Raw genomic sequence first — 17,160 nt, 5'->3', positions numbered from 1 at the left:
TGGGATACAGGCTTGGTACTAGGAATTTATGTTGCTATAACTACATTGCTCACATCCCTGAGCAAAGCAGTTATACCGACCTGACTCCCAGTCATTGGGATGGCTTCTGTCATTGACATAGCTACTACCTCTCCGGGAGGTGGAGTACCGGAGTCGACGGGAGAGTGCTCCGCGGTCGATTTTTCGTGTCTAGACTAGACACAATAAATCGACCTGGTCATAGATATAAAGGGAAGGGTAAACACCTTTAAATCCCTCCTGGCCAGAGGAAAAACCCTTTCACCTGTAAAGCGTTAAGAAGCTAGGATAACCTCGCTGGCACCTGACCAAAATGACCAATGAGGAGCTGGAAGGGGGGTGAAACAAAGGTTCTCTCTGTCTGTGTGTTGCTTTTGCCGGGACCAGAGCAGGAATGCAGGTCAGAACTCCTGTAAAGGGCTAATAAGCAATCTAGTTAGATATGCGTTAGATTCTGTTTTGTTTAAATGGCTGATAAAATAAGTTGTGCTGAATGGAATGTATATTCCTGTTTTTGTGTCTTTTTGTAACTTAAGGTTTTGCCTAGAGGGATTCTCTATGTTTTGAATCTGATTACCCTGTAAGACATTTACCATCCTGATTTTACAGAGGTGATTCTTTTACTTTTTCTTCAATTAAAATTCTTCTTTTAAGAACCTGATTGTTTTTTCATTGTTCTTAAGATCCAAGGGTTTGGGTCTGTGTTCACCTATGCAAATTGGTGACGATTTTTATCAAGCCTTCACCAGGAAAGGGGGTGTAGGGTTTGGGAGGATCCTGGGGGGAAAGATGTTTCCAAGCAAACTCTTTCCCTGTTATATATTTGTTAGATGGTTGGTGGTGGCAGCAATAAAGTCCAGGGGCAAAAGGAAAAATAGTTTGTACCTTGGGGAAGTTTTTACCTAAGCTGGTAAAAATAAGCTTAGGGGGTTTTTCATGCAGGTCCCCATATCTGTACCCTAGAGTTCAGAGTGGGGAAGGAACCTTGACATGGTGGCAGAGCGGTGGGATTAACTTGAAATCATTTTGAGATCAATATACTTTCAAAGCTGGAGGGGGAGAGAACCTTTATTTCTCCCCTCCTCCAGGTTTGAAAGTATCTTGTCTCCTCATTGGTCATTTTGGTCAGTGCCAGCGAGGTTATCCTAGCTTCTTAACCCTTTACAGGTGAAAGTGTTTTTCCTCTGGCCAGGAGGGATTTAAAGGTGTTTACCCTTCCCTTTATATTTATGACAGACCCCCACTGGATCGATCACTGCCCCTTGATCCAGCGGGTAATGTAGACAAGCCCATAGCTACCATCTCTCCAGGAGGTGGAGTACCTACGCCAACAGGAGAAGCCTTCCCTTCAGTATAGGTAGCATCTTCACTGAAGCACTACAGCGGCGCAGCTGCAGCATTTGAAGTGTAGCCAAACCCTCGGAGAAATCTCCAGAGCAGGAGTTATTTTCATTTCACACTGTAATTGCATCCCTAATCCTGTCTTCTTAGTTTTGGTGAAATGTAGAATGGTTCTCATTTATCTTCCTACATAACCTATAACATAAATTTAAAGATTATCTGCAAAGGCAAAAAAAAAAGAGCTTGTCTTTCTGGTTTCCCTATGGTTGTTAACGAGGGCCTGAAATTTTATTTTATTTTTTGCTTGTTTTTTACATTAGAAATTCAGGAACTGTCTAAGATGGAAGACTCTATGATGACTAAAGAACTAGTTAAATGATGCCATCACAACAACCAACAAAGTGAAAGATGAGCTATCAAGAGGGGAAGGAATTTTTTGTCAGGTTATTTTTGTTACTTTAAATGAATTGTTCAATGAAATGTTAATTAACATTTTGAATAAAGGAATACTTTGTTAAACATTCAGCACCCTCACTTTTTCAATTCAGTTGTGAAGAGCTTATAGTAAACAGCCCTTACACATCCCAGTGGTGTGCCAACAAACCAGGAAAGACCAGACTTTACATTCCTGGTATTCTGAAGGTTAAAAAAACAAGAAAGAAAAAAACCTTTAAAAATATCTGTGCAGGCCATCTGTATACATCATAAAGAAGCAAAAAAAAAAAAAAAGATCATAAACTAATTAAAAAACATTGTTTGCAGGTCACCTTAAAATTATGGCTCACATAATCTGAGGAAATTAGTTGAAGCTGTATGACAACACACCTGGTCTCTTGAGAAGAGCATTGCTTCAGGAGTCTCTCCTTTCCTCGCCTTTTCTCTTCTTCTAGGATTTTTCTCTTGTCACAGGCCCCTAAATTTATCAGAACCAAAGTGTCATATAGCAGCTGGTCCTTCACTTCTTTGTCTAACCAGGAGTCAGTGGTGAAGCTTGGAGAGTGATTCACCTGAAACAACAAGAATGTAATCTATTTGCTGCAGTTGAGATGCGATGGAAATTACAACTCGGGACATTAAATTAGTCTGAAATCTAGATTACTGGGGATTCCAGTTAGAATCTAGAGTTGGCAAGGATCCTTGCCAGACTTCAATGTATGATACAGGTGTATAGTAGGATTCCATGGGCCAAATTCAGAAGTGACATAATGGGTGGGATAGATTTGGGAGAAAACAGGTGCAAGTGGCAGAGTGATGTAGCTTGAACCAATTTAGTACTCAGTGCAAGATCAATAACATATTAATTTGATATGCTGCGAGGACCAAATTCAGGCTCTGGTATTAGCAAATGCAGCTCCCATTGAGGTTAATGGATACCCCTGGAAGATTCCTTTGTGCAAACTGGAGAGTAAGGCTGTCCCCATGAGCTAGATTCCCACATACAGGAACAGATTTAAATTTCAAGGCTACAGATCAATGTGACTGTCTGTGGGAATGATTATTATTAGTTTAAAGTCTGCTGCAGTTTCCACGGTAAACATCTGATGAAGTGAGCTGTAGCTCACGAAAGCTCATGCTCAAATAAATTGGTTAGTCTCTAAGGTGCCACAAGTACTCCTTTTCTTTTTGCGAATACAGACTAACACGGCTGTTCCTCTGAAACCTGTTATTATTAGTTTATCTGCAGTCTAACCCCCTCTGCTGGTCATCCATCAGCTTTCCAAGCTGATGGAATAATGTAGGAAATGCTACAGGATGGACTTTTGTTAGGAGATCTAGAGAAACGACAAAGGCAAAAATCGGTGTTAAGGAAGAGGTTGGCAATAGCAACTCATTTGGCTGAATTTGGCCCCACAGGCAGGGAAGGGTAAAAAAAGGATACCAGTTCATGGTATGGATTTGTTATGAGATCTAAGAGACTTTTGCTGTGGTTCTTACCTCAAGCAACCAGGGTTTGAGTTTGTGATCCAACAGAATATCAAATCCTAATATTTCAAAGCAAGCGCTACCCACAGTGTGGTTGGGGAAGCAAGTGTGATAGTTATGTTTGATAATAGGATGTGCTGATATCAGAGTTTTAATAACAACATCTTCTATATTCCGCCACATCTGGTCGGTATCATAGCTATGCTTCTGCATGTACTTATTAAAGGTGGAGAGCTTCCTATGAAGAAAAAAAGGAAGTTGGTAGCCCATATTAATGGCAAATCAGTTCACAGTAAGCATTTTTCTGTATGTTTCCATGCTGCTTAAGTTAAGCATAGAAATTTGGGCCTCATGGAGATCCACATACCCACAGAAACAAAATAAGGATTAACAGAACGAGTTGTTAGTCAAACTCTTGCATAGATCAATGCAAGAGCTTCTCAGACATTGAGGATGGGAGACACACTAATAGGTAGGGTTTCAACCAAATATGCTATGAAAGTCAGTGAAGTGTGTCCTGCCTGCCTTTACCATGTTGCTAATAGGGAGAGGATCCCAGATATATGGGAAGGGATTCCCTGTATGAAAAAGAAGAAGCATTGTTCTAATTAACCTCTTGCTCTTAGGACAATCCTATGCTTGAAAATTGTATTACTATAACCACATCAGTTGGGGGCAAGGTGATTTTTAATGATATAGTTATACTAGCATGAGCCCTAGCATGGACACAGTTATACTGGTATAAAGGTGCCTTATACTAGTATAATTATTCCTGTTCCTGTATGGGAATGGCTATACCAGCATAAAGCACCTTTATACCAATATAACTGCGTCCACACTAGGGGAGCTGTACAGCTTTAACTTAGAGCAGTACAACTTTCATGTGTAGACCAGGCTTTAGGATAGGAAATGGAGAGAAGCCACACATTATTGGACAGTGATCTAGGCCTTGTCTATACTACGAAATTAGGTCGATTTTATAGAAGTCGATTTTTAGAAACTGATTTTATACAGTCGATTGATCGTTCCCCTCTATTTGACGTTGGTGAGGCCTCATCTGGAGTACTGTGTCCAGTTTTGGGCCCCACACTACAGGAAGAATGTGGAAAAATTGGAAAGAGTCCAGCGGAGGGCAATAAAAATGATTAGGGGACTGGAACACATGACTTATGAGGAAAGGCTGCGGGAACTGGGATTCTTTAGTCTGCAGAAGAGAAGAATGAGGGGGGATTTGATAGCTGCTTTCAACTACCTGAAAGGGGGTTCTAAAGAGGATGGATCTAGACTATTCTCAGTGGTAGCTGATGACAGAACAAGGTGTAATGGTCTCAAGTTGCAGCGGGGGAGGTTTTGGTTGGATATTAGGAAAAACTTTTTTACTAGGAGGGTGGTGAAACACTGGAATGTGTTACCTAAGGAGGTGGTGGAATCTCCTTCCTTAGATATTTTTAAGGTCAGGCTTGACAAAGCCCTAGCTGGGATGATTTAGTTGGGGATTGGTCCTGCTTTGAGCAGGGGGTTGGACTAGATGACCTCTTGAGGTCCCTTCCAACCCTGATATTCTATGATTCTATGTCCACACTAGTGCATTAAGTCGGCGGAATGTGTCCTCACTACCGTGGTTAGCATCAACTTACAGAGCTGCCCATTGGAATTCTGAGTTAAGCTCCCAATGCCTGATGGGGCAAAAACATTGTCGTGGGTGGTTTTGGGTACATGTCGTCAGGCCCCCCACCCTCCCTCCCTCCATGAAAGCAATGTCAGACAATAGTTTTGCGCCTTTTTTCCTGGGTTACCCATGCAGATGCCACACCACGGCAAGCATGGAGCCCACTCAGCTCACCGTCACCATACATCTCCTGGGTGCTGCTGGCAGGTGTGGTACTGCATTGCTACACAGCAGCAGCTCCTTGCCTTTGCGGCAGATGATGCAGTAGGACTGATAGCCATTGAACATCTCCTGGGTGCTCCTGGCAGACCTCGGTGAGGTCAATCAGGGGTGCCTGGACAGACATGGCTATCTTCCTCTTAGAGCACTGAACGGGAGCCAGAGACTCCAGGTCATTCTCTTCTTTAAGTTTCGTCTCATGGAGATTCAGTCTTGCCTGGAATATCATGCGAGCTGGAGGCTTCTGCCTCAGGCTGCTCTCCCAGCCAGCAGCACTGTGCAGTAACACCTACCCCTTGCTCCCATAGCTCAGGAAGCCTGGACAGTAGCAAGGAGCAGTTCAACTTTAAGATTAAACTCGATAAGTTTATGGAGGAGATGGTATGATGGGATAACATGATTTTGATAATTAATTGATCTTTAACTATTCATGGTAAATAGGCCCAATGGCCTGTGCTGGGATGTTAGATGGGGTGGGATCTGAGTTACTAAAGAAAATTCTTTCCTGGGTATCTGGCTGGTGAATCTTGCCCATATGCTCAGGTTTTAGCTGATCGCCATATTTGGGGTCGGGAAGGAATTTTCCTCCAGGGCAGATTCAAAGAGGCCCTGGAGGTTTTTCGCCTTCCTCTGTAGCATGGGGCACGGGTCATTTGCTGGAGGATTCTCTGCTCCTTGAAGTCTTTAAACCATGATTTGAGGACTTCAATAGCTCAGAAATAGGTGAGAGGTTTTTTGCAGGAGTGGGTGGGTGAGATTCTGTGGCCTGCGTTGTGCAGGAGGTCGGACTAGATAATCATAATGGTCCCTTCTCACCTTAGTATCTATGAATCTATAGGCTGAGCAAGTGAAGAATGGTGGTAGAATGTGCCTTTGGACATTTAAAAGTTTGCTGGCGCTGTCTGCCGACTAGATCAGACCTCAGCGCAACCAACATTCCCATTGTTATTGCTGCTTGCTGTGTGCTCCATAATATCTGTGAGAGTAAGGGGGAGACATTTATGGCGGGGTGGGAGGTTGAGGCAAATTGCCTGGCGTCCAATTTTAAGCAGCCAGACACCAGGGTGAAGAGCACAGTAAGGCATGCTGTGCATCAGAGAGGCTTTGAAAACCAGTTTCATGACTGGCCAGGCTTCGTGTGACAGTTGTGTGTGTTTCTCCTTGATGCAAACCCACCCCCTTTCTTGATTTTAATTCCCTGTAAGCCAACCACCCTGCCCCCTTCGAAATGAAGTAACTATTGTTTTGAAACCATGCATTCTTTCTTTATTAATTAAAAAAAAATGAGATAACGGACAAGGTAGCCTGGGTGGGGTGGGGGAGGAGGGAAGGACAAGGCCACATTGCTTATTGTAGCTACACTAAAAATCAAACTGTTTGAATGACAGCCTTCTATTGCTTGGGCCATCCTCTGGAGTGAAGTGGCTGGGAGCCCGGAGCCTCCCCACCCCCGTGTTCTTGGGCGTCTGGGTGAAGAGGCTATGGAACATGGGGAGGAGGGTAGGCGGTTATACAGTGGATGCAGCGGGGGTCTGTGCTCTTGTTGACTTTCCTGCAGCTCCAACAGATGCTTCATCATGTCCGTTTGTTCCCCCAACAGATGCTTCATCATGTCCATTTGCTCTCCCATTAGCCTCAGCATCATGTCCTGCCTCTGCTCTTCATGCTCACTTAATTTTTTCCTGGCCTCTGCCACTGAATGCCTCCATGCATTAAGTTGTGCCCTACCAGTGCGGGAGGACTGCATGAGCTCAGAAAACATGTCATTGCAAGTGCGTTTTTTTCGCCTTCTAATCTGCGATAACCTCAGGGATGGAGATGATAGGGGGAGAGTAGAAACATTCTACGCTCTACGATTCTGGGGGGACTGCATGATCACCTGTGCTGCTGAGTGCTCCTGAGTTCGCCATGCTAACCAAACAGGAAATGAAATTCAAAATTTCCCGGGGCTTTTCCTGTGTACCTGGCTAGTGCATTGGAGTTCAAAGTGCTGTCCAGAGCAGTCACAATGGAGCACTCTGGGATAGCTCCTGGAGGCCAATACCGTTGATTTGCATCAGCACTACCCCAAATTCGACCCAGCAAGGTCGATTTTAGCGCTACCCCCCTAGTTGGGGGGGAGTACAGAAGTTGATTTTAAGAGCCCTTTAGGTCGATGGAACAGGGTTCGTTGTGTGGACGCAGTCATTTTTAAATCGACCTAATGCGACTAAATTTAACCTAACCCTGTAGTGTAGACCAGGCCCAAGGCATTGCTCCAAGACAATTCATACTAGTGAAGCCTTTCTGGCACCAACAGAGCACTGCAAAAGAAACATTGGCACCGCTGGAGTTCCTGCTGCTATTGGCAAAGAGCAATACTGCTAAGAAGAAATGGATACCACTGAGGTCCTAGTGGCAATGGACAGGGTACTATGTAGAAACAGCTAGAAACATGGTGAAAAGAAAAGAAAAGGACTGGGAGAAGAATGTGGGCAAGAGGAAAAACCTGACTGATCATTATATATAGATTTATCTACATTAGACAGCCAAACATAACCACCAAGGACAATAAACAGAGTAATGTAATCCAGAAGCACCAGTTGCAACAAATGCATTGGTATTTCCAATTTGAAGGACAGTTCACTTTTTTTTCTCCTGCTTCTGGCCTCTCACTAATATTCATCTCAGCTTCTTTAAATTATTTATATAACCAATGACACAAAATACACTCTTCACTGGCTGCATGGAAAGAAATATTTCCTAAACATATATGAAAAAAGTGTGAAAATGCATATGAAGATTCATGAGAACAGACTAACATCCCCTGGCTGTGCTTAATGTTCTCTCTCTCTTACCTCTTACTTCCAGAATCTTCATCTCGGACAAAACTAGTACTGTGCTTGTTAATGGAATAATTAGTCAGGTGCATGCAGACGTCATCCTACAAATAAACGAATGGGTTATAAGGTGAGAGAGACATCTGCCTTCTTCACTCTCCCTGTACATGATGATACCTGGTCACACTACTTAATGCAGAAAAAAATCTAAGTACAAGACATTCAATAGCAGTACTTATCTCATCACTCTCATGAACCCAACACAGTCTTAAGATCATTTAAATGGGACCACTTGCATGAGTAAAGTCATTGTGGTATGCATCCAATGAAGTGAGCTGTAGCTCATGAAAGCTTATGCTCAAATAAATTTGTTAGTCTCTAAGGTGCCACAAGTACTCCTTTTCTTTTTGTGGTATGTAAGTGTTTGCAGGATCAGCCCCTAACTGCCCAGAAACTATTATGTAGTGTTATTGTGTGCTGTTAAACTCTAGCTATGTTCTACCACAGAGGTGGCTGCATTTCAGTGGTGGGTGAGATGATTCATCTATAACCTTACCCATGTCACTTTGATGAAGTGAGGATTAATTATTATTGTTTGTGAAGGACGTGCAGATCCTCAGATTAAAGGTATCGTAGCAGTCCAAAGCATTCTTGTTTCTCTGTGCCACAACATTTCAACAGATAGTTCCTGTTGTTATGAATTTGAATGGTGTTAATTTATGTTAACAGGGTTCTTTACTCACCAGATTGCTGTGTGAGGGGTCAGAGTAGGCTGATGTAGCAAAGCGTGCAAGGCCCTCATTATAGACAAATATCCTCAGAGGGTCACATGATGTCACAAGCACATAAATCCTCAGATCAAACTTAAAACGATCAATAATAAAAGGCTGGGAAAGAGAAGATGAAACTGAGTTGCTTATAGTTTGTTTGAAGTACAAGAGGAACATTAGTAACTCATTAACTCGAGACTGAGGTGATGAAAATAGCTGTACAGTCCCACCTACAAGCTGAAAAAACAAAACCAAGACATGCAATCCTTATAACAATACTTAGCACATATACATCACCTTCCTTCATCAAAGTGCTAGACAGATATTCAGTAATTAAGCCTTACAACATTCTTTGGGCGATAACAACACTTCCTTATCTATCTCCATTTTAGAAATTGGGAAACTGTCTGGGTTAAGACATTCCATCCAAGTAAGGGTAATTGCAAACTTTATGCAGAGCATGATCATTTTAATAAGATCACATGATCAGAACTAGTCATGGACACTTAATAGATCTAGGTGTTCTTAATATGCAAACAAAAATTTACATGTACCCCAGTATCCGGTATATAAGCAATTCTTGCTAGAGTACTTTTCTCTTATAAATGATGTTTCTTATAGTTATTCAAATATTGGGAAATTGGAGAATTTAAGAACAGTAATGTATTTTATCGTACTGAGCACAGCAGCAACACTATAATAGTAATTAAACTAATCCGTCATTGAGTTCTTTACATGTTCTGAGCATTGAACAAACTCATTAATCGTCACATAAAGTCTATGAGGTGGATAGGTTCCCCCCCCCCCCATTTTAAAAGTGGGGGGAAACAGACATGGAACAGTGATTTGCTGAAAGCCACACAGTGAGTCAGCACAAGAGAAGATATAAACTCTAGCAGTTCTGAATCCCAGCTCCCCAGACCATGCTTTATCTCTCTAAAAAAAAATCAGTAATAAATAATAATGAAACATATTCAAAATGAAAGAACAAACCAGAGTAAAAACTTAGGTTCTGGTATTTACATTATAGGTGTCCCAAAGGCACAGGAGATCCCAGAGGCTTGAATGTGGATGTTTCCTTAGGAAGAGAGGGTAATGCCAAAATGTCAGCCAAAAGATTCTTGAGTAAAATAGGTTATAAACAGGTTTGTGGGACTGGGTACAAACAATCCCCTCACTCTCTCCTCCAGTTGGGCCTACGGAAATATTGTGTATATTTGAGAGCTAACTCACTCTACAGCAGGAAGGAGATTTCCCTCATCTAGTTAGGTTCATCCAGCAAAGGTGAATTAGCTTATATAAAAAGCTTATTCAAAAATTACTTATGAACCCATGGCACACAAAAGAGGAATTATTTCAATGGTCATGTATTCAAAGGCAATGAGTGCTGTTTATGACTGGATGATCACAGGCAAGCAAGGCTGAGCTGAATTAAAGTCTGGTTTAATGACATAAAAGTAATCTTGGGATGTGGAATAGGGAGATTACCCTTGAGATGTAGAGCTGGCAGATCATATCCTCTCCAGGTTTTATGTCTTTCAAAGATCTGGTGATGAAGATGCCTCTCCCCTGACAGCCAGAGTCGGGCTTACAGATGTATGTCTTATGTTTCCTTGATCTGCTATAGGTCTGCAAATCCCCATAGCTGTAGGGAAAGATGATGCGGGGGGGGGGGGGGAGAAAGAAAGAAAAGCAAGACAATCAGAATTACATGATTCTGAGGTTTGATGTCTCACAGCCTACCAATGCTAGAAACGTTTTGGCAGACAAATGCAAATGTCTACAGAACCAGTGATCACAAAGAAAAAAACATCTGTCCCTCCAGAGCCAGGAATACAACCTGTTCTCTAGCTCTCAGTAAACCTTTATTTCCAGTAGAAGCAAGTTTGGAGTGAATCACAAAGTCTTATGGGAATGATCTCTTTTTTGATTTTTAGAGAAAAGAGATTTTTAATATGATATAGAAATCATCTCCTCTTCCAAAGAGGGAAGATACTTCATCCCATTGAGTAATACAGCAATGGACTTCATCCAGAAAAATAAAAGGAATTTTATTCCATTCACTGCCAAGGGGCTTGCATCACCAGTGAATACATGGTGCATTCAGCTCAAAGCAACATCATTCTACTATGAAAATGTTCCTAGTCTTTTTCCATTACTCTGGGTAAAGAAAAGAGCAGAAAGGTAATGGGTTTGATTCTCTTCTTACTTGCTCAAGTTTTACTTTGGAGCATCTTCATGGAGCTCTAAGAAGATACTCTCAATTTACACTGGTGTAAGAGGAGACTCAGGCCCAAAGTAAGGAAGGCTGACATAAAGGATGAGCGGAAAAAGTGAGGGTGATGGTGAAGAGAAGCAAGACAAGAGGAAAATCAGTCAGTAAACATTGTAAGGAAGACTCACTCAGCAGGAAGACACCAGGTCCTGGGAAAGAAGTTAAATTCTTTAGGAAAGAGCTTTAGCATCCTGCTCATGTTCCTGGCCAGCAGATCCTTCCTACATATTTCACTCATCCCAGGGAAGTGGTTGATTTTCTGGAAAGAAGTCCAGAGAAAAGGCATAATAATAAGCATCTTCCTGGTCTCTTGGTCATTTGCACTGGGGAAAAAAGTAATAATTTAATATCCACTCCACCTCACAGAGATAAGTACCTGATAACTTTTCATTTCCATTACCCGATCCAGTGAGACTGAATAGTCTGTCCAATAGAGGGTCCACTCATCATTCTCACCTGCTTCCCGTAAGCCATACTGCTTAGCAGCCCGACGCACTGCATCATAAGAAAAGAAACAGTTTCAATCATACTCGAAATTTAGACTTTAGAAAATTCTGTTTGGACTCAGAAGGAGATATAGAATCATGGTTCAGTTATACCACTCAGCTCAGATATCTATAGACCTCAGCTCTACTCTGAGTGGCAGCTTCCAGTCCTCTAATCTCTACGGATACGCTGCCCAAAAACCATCCATTTTGTCTGACAAATTGGACAGTCACTGGTGACTACTGAACAAGTTGACCTCTCCAGTATGCTGCTAGAAACTTCACACTAGCTAGCAAAAATTGCAGGATGGAGTAAGCTTGCGTTGCTGTTGCATTGGTCTTTCTGAACAACGGTGAAAAGCAGAACTTCTTGAAATAAAAAAATTAAATGATTCATTTTATGTGGAATGGAGCCATTTGAATTGGTTCCCCATGTTGCAAATCCACAACAAGCATTCAAATCTTGCACTGGCAAAAGTTCATGGATATGACTTCTTGCCTAACTTCAGTCACGAGAAGGGAAACATATTTGATGATCACAAGCTAGTGCCTTTAGACGATTTAGCATCATTAGCAGACTGTGCTTGAGGAGGGCAAGTAATAAAATACCAGGGGATGCTGTTGGTTAATATTGAGATACGCTAAGAGAGCTATGTGGTGCCAAATGTGTGGAATAACAGGAATGCTGTAGGTCAGGAATGAGTTTCACTAGTAGGGGAATCTTGCACAATGCTTGCCCAGACTGCATGAGGTTTCTAAATGATGCTTGCATTTGGTCATATTCATAAGCACTAAAATTCAGTTAACAAGTCACATGACAAAATAAATTCCATTTTAAATTGAGCTCTTTTTCCTAAGAGTAAATGAAAATATACATTTCTTTACATGAATCGACTGGGTCACAATTCTTTGGCTTACCTTCTACATTTGGGAAAGATGAGAAAGATACTCACCACTATCATACTTGCAGTTGGTCAGACTTATCACAGGTCATCTGGAAAACAATAAAAAAAAGCAGAAAGACAGAGGCATACAGACAAGGACCAGTTTACGCTTTATGGGGAAGGCCTGGGAACTTTACAGTTGTACTTCCATAAATTTATGTAAAGCACTATCTAAATGATCATCTAATAGGCTAGTCACCAGGATTGATCACTGTTTTTTTGCTCAGTGGTCACTTCGAAAATTATTTGCTGGAGACAAACTAAATAACTATGCATTTAGTCTCTATAGAAAAGAAAGGCAGGTACTATTAAGTAAACATCTCTGAAGACAATGATACAACAAGCACAATGTGAATGTTATTCCCTGGTTACATGGTCTCCCTCCAGCACATATCATCAGAGAAACTGGGGGGAGCAGACTGCTGGGATGGAGACCTGAGAATTCCCCATGCCTCCAACCTCAGCAGCACCCTTAATAGTATGCTCCCCGATTGCATTGGCTAAACTAACCCACTTTGCAGAACCCTCAGAAACCGGGGGCCCCTATGCTTTCAACTGCCATTTTTCACTTTGGGGCTTTGCCTGCAAGCCAGAATCCACAGCAAAAACTGTGGAATCCATAGCAGCAAGCTCAGCCTCCATTTTGCAGTCAGGTTCAGGATGAGAGGCCACTGAGGATAAGTCTATGCAGCAGCTAAACACCAGAGGCTGGCCTGAGACAGTTGACTTGGGCTCCCAGTGCTTGGGCTGTAAAAATGCTCTGTAGACGTTTGGGCTGGTCTGGAGCCCAAACTCTACTGGGACCCTGCAAGGCGGGGGGGAGGGGAGGGGAAGATCCCAGAGCCCGGGCTCCAGCCTGAGCCTGAATGTCTATATGGCAATTTTTAGCTCAGCAACCAAGCCCCGCAATCCCAAGTCAGCTGCCCCAGGCCAGCTGCAGCAGTGCCGTAGGTCCTTTATTCCAGTGTAGATGTACCCCGAGTCAGGAGCCACAGAACCAGCAATAGCATCTCCCACATGTCATAAAGGGACACTGACTCCCCAGAACCCATTTCCCCACAGACATCTGGAGCCTGTTAGGACCCAGTCTCTGCCACAGCCACAACCACCCCACCCTGTGCTTTACTCACAGAAACCCACACATTCCCAGGTACAGGATCACCACACCAGAGGCAGCCTGCCACTGCTCAGGGCACTGATTACTAAGTGTTACCCCCAATGAAAACAGGCTGTCGTCAATGGCCACAAACAGTGTAGTCCAGGGGTCCCCAAACGGTGGGGTGTGCTCCCATAGGGGAACAAGGAGGAACGTTCAGGGGGTCGCGTGGCAGGGCTGGGCCAGCCCCCATGCAGGGTGGGGAGGGAGCGCCACCCAGCCCAGCTGTGCCCCAGCCCAGCTCCGCTCTGCCCCCAGCCCAGCTCCAGCCACAGCCACGGCTCTGCTTTGCCCCCTGCTCCACCCCCAGCCCAGCTCTGCCCCCATTCCTGCTCTGTCCTCAGGCCAGCTCCGCCTCTAGCCCCAGTTCCTCTCCCATTCCCAGTTCTGTCCCTGGCTCCGTCTTCAGCTCAAGCTCTTCTTCTGAAAAGGGGTCGGCACCACCATGTTGCGCGACAGACACTTGACAAGATTACCGTACTTAGTGACGGACATTGGGGGCATTATGTCATCCAAGGTTTTTTGAACCATGGACCTCATACATGGACCCCAAAATTTTTACCACAGCACTTGTCCGTGTACAGACACGTTGCCGACCCCTGCTGCTGAATCAACTGTGCTGTAATGGGTGGGAGGGGCGTACGGACAGATTCCATTACTGGTAAGTGGGTGTGCAACAGGGAAAGTTTGGGCACCACTGGTGAAGTCACAGACCCCAGTTGTACGCTTCAGGGAAACTTTTAGAACCTTGGAAGCAGTGATTAATATAATAAAAACCTGCCTATGAAAGGACAGGAGATGGCAAACCTCTGAGGCTTTACAGCCCAAAGGAACCCTCTTAATAGACAGGTTTCAGAGGAACAGCCGTGTTAGTCTGTATTCGCAAAAAGAAAAGGAGTACTTGTGGCACCTTAGAGACTAACCAATTTATTTGAGCATAAGCTTTCGTGAGCTACAGCTCACTTCATCTGATGAAGTGAGCTGTAGCTCAAGAAAGCTCATGCTCAAATAAATTGGTTAGTCTCTAAGGTACCACAAGTACTCCTTTTCTTTTTCCTCTTAATAGAGTTAGTGCTCTCACCATAATTCAGCAGGTCTCTGGCCAGCTGCTTATTTCCTAAACACGGAGGGGCATTAGAGAGAGAGTGACTTAAGAAGCAAGCATCAAGAAAGGCACAACAGGAACAAAAACAACCTGCACAACAATCCCCTCAGCAACCACCAGCTCAACACTACAACAGCCTTGCTCATGTGGGAGGTATACCATACCCAATCACCTTTCCCACAGCTAGAACACACTCCTCCACAGAGGTAGAGTCTGGAGCCAAATCAACAACCCGATATCCCCAGGTTAAACCCTCAGAATCTGCAAGCAACTGCAGTCTTTGTCCCCCTGGGCTGACTGTGCCAACCAAGAGGGCAGACAAAAGCCGGCTAAGACAAAAGAAACCCTGAAACGAACGCCACAACAACCACAAAACTAAACAAACACAACAAAACCCAAACCCCATTTCCCCAAAACAGAAAAAGTGAACAGCGAAGCACACCCACTCTCAACCTGCCTCCCAAAAACTCCCACAATGAAGAGAGACACAGAGAGAGCACACAAAGTGGTGGGGTTCACTAGAATCACAATTTTCTGTAGACATTTCATACACTCAAAAAGCTTCAACTGATTTTTAATAATAATAAGAATTTGAAGGCGTTCTAAACAACAGGACAACAGTATGCAAATGAAATAAGGAAGAGACGAATGGAGAGATGGTAAGAGGAAGAAGGGGAGGATAAGGATTATGAATTTTACCTCTGATATTGCAGTCCCCTGGGGAAGGAAGAAAAGAGGACAGAGTAACCCTAATCAAGTGTCTTGTGGTATGGATTACCAGCTCCAGTAGTAAGGCTATATCAGACATCTGATGATGATTTCAACAAGAAAATATTATATTTTAACAACACAATATAATAGAAAAGAGTGAGCACATTTTACATAATAGATGTAGAAAAAGAATACAGTGATGAGCACTACAGAAATGCTTGTAAAGATAAAATAAAAAATAATACTAGAATACCAGAATACTAGAAAACCAGTAGTTATGAAACCAAAGGAAGAGCACTCTTTCTGTTGCAGTGGGAGAAAAAGATATGGCAGTTACTCAACAAGATTGGTTATTTAGGAATCAACCTAAGAACGGGATTCCCCAAAGTCGTGAGCCAAAGGGCAAATGGGCATCAACAGAAAATATTTATGCTCAGAAACTGTACATCTTCTTTTTCTCCTGGACTATTCTGCAACTCTTACTAGCATATCTATTTCACATCAGAATGAAAGCTCCCCTGAACTATGTTCTTTCCATGAACACTAGTGTCTAATTATTATTACTATTATTTATTATGGTAGTAACTATTACATGTTAGGTTCTTTCTGTACATTCAAGAAAAGGCAATCCCTACTCTGAGTTGCTGACCACCTACAAAACTTAAAATCATCACTTTTTCTGAACACCTTAATTTCCCCTCCACTCCAACACATTTACCTATCCCTCTCACTACAAAAATTCTGTGTTCCTCCCCTTCTGCATAGCACCACTCCGAATACCCTATTCTCCAACATCTCTTCCCCACATTACCCTCCTCTATTTTCAGTAGCTCTACTATGAACATATAAAAGTCCCTCTTCAGGACTTTTACAGCCCTTTCAATAGTTATTTCTAACCTCTTTCTCTTTCTTTTCTTTTTCATGGATATGTTAGGATCTTGAATTCTTCTTTTCTTCTCTTCACACCCCACTGTATCCTGGTCTATGGTGTCCAAGGCATTGTCTTTTCTTTCTAGTTCTCTTGGTAAAAAGTCTAGTTCAGTTACATCTTTCTCATCTGACTCTTCTGTCTCCTGCTCCACTCCTTCAAAGGATCCATATTTTTGCAGTATAGCTGATGCCTTCATCCTGTGGAAACATCCACAACAGACCAGAAGAAAAGTGAACAGTGTACAGGGATGAGCAATAGTCCCATCAATCTTTTCGTGGATCCAGCTGCTTCCTCAAATACAGCTGATAAAACAGAATACTGTATAACTCCCTGCATATTCCCAAGTTAGGAACAGATATGTTCATCCCCTCCTCACAAGTCCACCCTCCATGCCTCTCTCCCCATTTCGACAGGATCAGATATCTACCTATATATGTATCTGCTTCTGTCAATAGTGATTCCCATCTGAATGGCATCTCTGCACAGGAAAATAGCTTTGTTTGACGCTGACGAATATTTCTAAACTCCTGCTATCTGTGATATTATGCTAATAGAACATCAGGAAGCTGTCTTGGCGCAGATTCTTAGTGTTATTGCAAGAAACTACAATGGAAGGATTAATAGCTTTTGTCTCACTAGAGTTAGTGCTCCCTTAACAGCTTGTTCTTTCTCTCTTCCTAAAGGTTCAGTCCTGCTCAGATTTGAGAATTCAGTACTAAAGAACTGACTGATATGCACCTAATCTGAATGCCAGCTCAGTGCTAACACATGATCAGAGGGATGAGATGAATCAG

The 17,160-nt window shown here is 42.8% G+C and overlaps 1 protein-coding gene across 2 annotated transcripts in view; it reads right to left on the bottom strand.

Annotated features, from left to right (window-relative positions):
• The window catches only part of TTLL6 (tubulin tyrosine ligase like 6), a 24,324-nt gene extending 7,597 nt beyond the window's left edge, over positions 1 to 16,727 (bottom strand). Inside the window, exons 1-9 of one of the 2 annotated variants that reach the window (XM_048830383.2) lie at positions 16,333 to 16,727; positions 12,473 to 12,513; positions 11,411 to 11,529; positions 11,163 to 11,293; positions 10,248 to 10,404; positions 8,733 to 8,876; positions 8,008 to 8,093; positions 3,295 to 3,520; positions 2,185 to 2,366 (exon numbers count right to left, since the gene is read on the bottom strand). In XM_048830383.2, the coding sequence (XP_048686340.1) occupies positions 2,185 to 2,366; positions 3,295 to 3,520; positions 8,008 to 8,093; positions 8,733 to 8,876; positions 10,248 to 10,404; positions 11,163 to 11,293; positions 11,411 to 11,431 (947 nt within the window). In that variant the 5' untranslated portion in view covers positions 11,432 to 11,529; positions 12,473 to 12,513; positions 16,333 to 16,727. Of the gene's footprint in view, positions 1 to 2,184; positions 2,367 to 3,294; positions 3,521 to 8,007; positions 8,094 to 8,732; positions 8,877 to 10,247; positions 10,405 to 11,162; positions 11,294 to 11,410; positions 11,530 to 12,472; positions 14,525 to 16,332 lie in introns of those variants that run through there. The other variant, XM_075123625.1, reaches the window with a different exon arrangement.
• Between the last annotated feature and the right edge of the window lie 433 nt (positions 16,728 to 17,160).

The sequence above is a fragment of the Caretta caretta genome, chromosome 27 (genome assembly GCF_965140235.1).
Source record: "Caretta caretta isolate rCarCar2 chromosome 27, rCarCar1.hap1, whole genome shotgun sequence".
NCBI classification, from domain to species: Eukaryota; Metazoa; Chordata; order Testudines; family Cheloniidae; genus Caretta; species Caretta caretta.
The sequence above is the reverse complement of the archived record's forward strand: the minus strand, read 5'-3'. Positions and strand labels throughout refer to the sequence as shown.